This window comes from Cebus imitator, unplaced genomic scaffold (assembly GCF_001604975.1).
Source record: "Cebus imitator isolate Cc_AM_T3 unplaced genomic scaffold, Cebus_imitator-1.0 Scaffold445, whole genome shotgun sequence".
Lineage (NCBI taxonomy): Eukaryota > Metazoa > Chordata > Mammalia > Primates > Cebidae > Cebus > Cebus imitator.
Genome location: NW_016107760.1, coordinates 399,021 through 403,234, shown reverse-complemented (window position 1 = coordinate 403,234; position 4,214 = coordinate 399,021). Strand labels below are relative to the sequence as shown.

The window sequence follows — 4,214 nt, the reverse complement described above, 5'->3', positions numbered from 1 at the left end:
GAAGCCTGAGAGGTAGCCAGAGGCCCAATCATGAAGGGTTTTGGTATGGATGGACTTTAGTTTTATTCTCAGTGTTATATGAAACCATAGGTTTTGAACAGGACCCTGGCTACTAGGTGGAAGAGTGGGAGCAGCGAGGGCAAGAGACTATTGTGCCAATCCAGGTGAAAGATGGTGGTAGCTTGGACTAGAGTGTTCAACGTGTAGGTGGTAGGCCAGGCGCAGTGGCTCACGCCTGTTATCCCAGCACTTTGGGAGGCCTAGGCGGGTGGATTACTTGAGATCAGGAGTTCAAGACCAGACTGGCCAACATGGTGAAACTCCATCTCTACTAAAAATACAAAAATTAGCTGGGCCTGGTGGCATGCACCTGTAATCCCAGGTATTTGGGAGGCTGAGGCAGGATAACTGCTTGAACCTGGGAGGCGGAGGTTGCAGTGAGCTGAGATCATGGCATCCTGGGTGACAGAGCCAGACTGTCACTCAAAAATAAGAAAAGAAAGAAGAAAAGAGAAGAGAAAAGAAAAGAAAGAGAAAGAGAAAAAGAAAAGAAAGAAGGAAGGAAGGAAGGAAGGAAGGAAGGAAGGAAGGAAGGAAGGAAGGTGGTAAGAAGCAGTCACATCCTGCAAGAAAGAAAGAAAGAAAGGAACAAAGAAACAAAGAAAGGGAGGTGGTAAGAAGCAGTCACATCCTGCATACATTCTCAAGAAAGCACCTGCAGGATTTCTTGATGGACTGGACAGATGTAAGGTATGTGACAGCAGTCAAGAGTGGTTCCAGATTTTAGTCTGAGATACTGGATGAATAGAAGTACTACTGACTGCAATAGCGATGACTACAAGAGGAGCAATTGGAGAGCAGGTGTAGAGGGTCATGAATTCAATTTTCAACATGATATATTTGAGAGGCCCATTAGACGTTCAAGTGGAAATGTTGAATAGGCAATTGCAGTCTGAGAAGATGTGCAGGTTAAAGATGAACATCTGGGAGTTACCAGCATGTAACTATCTATTTAAAGCTTGGGGACGACTAAGATCACTGAGGGGGTGGATACAGAGTGAGAATAGGTCAGAGTACTGAGCTCTAGGGCAATGGATCCCTAAAAGTCTGAGAGAGAAAAGAGAGCCAGACAAGAAGGGGAAAAATCTGAGGTGGAAAGAAAATCAGAAGAGTATGGAGTCTTGGAAGCAAATAAAAAACGTGTTACAAGAATAATGGAATAATTATCTCTGTCAAATGCCATTGAGAGAAGAACTAAAATGAACATTGATAATTGACCAACATAACTGGTAACATGGAGTTCAGTTAGTAATCTTGTCAAATACGGTTTAGATGATGAGGTGGGAAGGAAAGCCTACCTGAAGTGAGGTCAGGAGAGAATGAGAAGTCAGGATGCAGAGACAGCCAATATAGGCAACTCTTTTGAGAAGTTCTGCTATAAATGAAGCAACGAAATGGGGTTATAGCTGGAGGGGAATACAGGATCAAGGGAGGGTTTTACTTTCATTTATCGTAAGATAAGAGCAATGCAGCATCTTGGTATCCAGCAGAAACGTTATAAAGTTTCTAGAGGCAGTAGTTTTTGAAGGCAGTGGCGTAAGAGGGAAATACAATGTTTGTGCTTCTATTTTTGTTTTCCTGAAGAAGTTTAGTTTTGAGGAAGGTCTGGATACAGAGTCACAAGCTAAACAAAAAGCAGGAAAAAAAAAATATGCCCTGGAGTGGGGCGGGGATGTGCAGGGAGGATTTCGACGGAGAGAGAAAACCCACCAATCTTCATTGAGAAGTGGCTCCCAAAACACAGCCAGAGGAAATTCGCCTTCAAGAACAAGAAGTCTCGCTCCTTGCAGACGCCCCCGCAGTTCCCAGCTACTCACCCAGCACTAGGACCATCTGGCCGCACAAACAGTAGTACACATGGAGGGGCTTCTCACCGTCGTCATACTCCTCCCGGTCCCGAGTGTCAGAGCAAACTACTGACCTAGACACTACTTTCGGCATAGCTCCCAGGAGCAACCTGAAAATTCTACGCCAAGAAGAGGGTCGCGCAGAAATGACGTCACGACCGGACCTTGCGCCTTTTCCCTGCGGCTACGCTGGTCACGTGTTAGTAGTAGTCTTATAAACTTCCGGGCTATCCTATCGGGCTAAGATATACGGGGGTGCGCCTGGAACCTCCCAGAACCTACTTTGTCTTGGCCAAGTTAGTTGGGACTCCTGTGATCTGGGAGCCACTTCTCAACGAAGATTGGTGGGCTTTCTCACAACACCCTTAATATTATATAAATTCTTTATATTTCATAACGCATGCATATCTATGTATATATACACACATATATATAAGACCAGCTAAATAAAGGACTATACATTATATATTCTATATGTGAGATTTCACAGTGGGTGTCCCTGCCAATACCAGGTCATACCACATTTGTTGGTGGGTCTCCCTGATGGGCCCTTTGGCTTTCCCCTTTCCTTTGTCTCCCTTGTCTCTTACCCCAGTAGCAAATTTAAAAATTTTTTTTAATTAAAAAAAAAAAAGGGCCGGTGGCCAGGCGTGGTTATTCACGCCTGTAATCCAAGCACTTTGGAGGCCAAGGCGGGCGGATCACCTGAGGTTGGGAGTTCAAGACCAGCCTGACCAACATAGTGAAACCCCGTCTTTAAAAAAAATAAAAGAAATAAAAAATAAAAGAAAAAAAGGGCCGGGTGCGGTGGCTCACGCCTGTAATCCCAGCACTTTGGGAGGCCGAGGATAAAAGAGATACTAATTTAGGTGTATTTCTAAATAGGATTTTGATTTTAATGATTATTCTGGATGAGTACCTAATTTTTTAGGTATCTTATTTTTTAGGTGACAAAATTCACCCTTTAAAATGTGTAATTGAGTGGTTTTTAGTGTATTCACAAAGTTGTATAACCATCACTACTACTTCCAGATCATTTCCATCATCTCAAAAAGAAATCTCATACCATTAGTAGTAACCACCACCCTACCCCTCAACTTCCCAGCCCCAGGCAACTACTAATCTACTTTTTGTCTCTGTGGATTTGCCTATTCTGGACATTTCATATAAATGGAATCCTGCAATATGTGGCCATTTGTCTGGCTTCTTTCATTTACCATAATGTTTTCAAGGGTCATCCATGTTACAGGACTTTTTTCCTTTTTGTGGCTGAATAATATTTCATCATATTTTGTTCATCCATTCATCAGTTGGTGAACAACAGGGACATTTTCACTTTTTGGTTATTATATAGATAATCCTACTATCAACATTCATGTACACGACTACATCCACTGCAAATTTGTGTGGGAATATAAATCTGGATTTTTAAATTTTGACAGCAGAAGAAGTGATTAAAGCACTTTGACAGTGTTTGTGATTCAAACAATGTTAGTTGTCATTGAATGACTTTACTGCTGTACAAATTTCATGTACAAATACTGTTTTACATTATAATTCTAGGTTAAATTCATTAAGGAACTTTACTAAGTCTATGGCAAAAGCCATTTTTAAAAACCATTCATGTTCAATAATAGTGATCAAAGATGGTTCTTCTCATTTAGATAATTTTTTTTTTTCGAGACAGAGTCTTGCTCTGTCCCCAGGCACCATCTCGGCTCACTGCAACCTCCACCTCCTGGATTCAAGTAATTCTCCTGCCTCAGCCTCCCAAGTAACTAGATTACAAGTAACGCACCACCACGCCCAGCTAGTTATAGATGGGGTTTCACCATGTTGGCCAGGCTGGCCTTGAACTCCTGGCCTCCAGTGATCCGCCCACCTCGGCCTCCCAAAGTGCTGAGATTACAGGCATGAGCCACCACACCTGGCCTAGAAAATTTTCAGTCTCAGCCCTGAACTCAAGAAAGTTTCAAAACCTCACCACTGCTAAGCTTTTGAATTGCTATTCATAGGGCAAGTCAGAAATATTTAACTTCTGTTTCTGAAAAAAAATAATGGAATTGACAATGGTTTAGTCCATAAGAGTGAATGAGCGTCACTGCTGACACTACTGTCAACAATAATACAAGATAGATTCAAGTATTTTCTTTTGCAAAGTGCCTGCTATTTAATAATACAATTAATAACTATAGGATTTGAAACAACTACATTTTGACAAGTGTTGTACATTTGTCTAAGCCTTTTCTGCTCCATACATGTTTGTAATACATCTTAGCAGGTTCTGCTTTAGACTGAATTGAATTA

The 4,214-nt window shown here is 41.8% G+C and overlaps 1 protein-coding gene across 1 annotated transcript in view; it reads right to left on the bottom strand.

Annotated features, from left to right (window-relative positions):
* Positions 1–2,089, bottom strand: part of CUNHXorf56 (chromosome unknown CXorf56 homolog) — a 26,255-nt gene extending 24,166 nt beyond the window's left edge. Inside the window, exon 1 of the mRNA XM_017511246.2 lies at positions 1,878–2,089. Coding sequence (XP_017366735.1) covers positions 1,878–2,001 — 124 coding nt within the window. The 5' untranslated portion in view covers positions 2,002–2,089. The remainder of the gene's footprint in view (positions 1–1,877) is intronic.
* Positions 2,090–4,214: the final 2,125 nt, after the last annotated feature.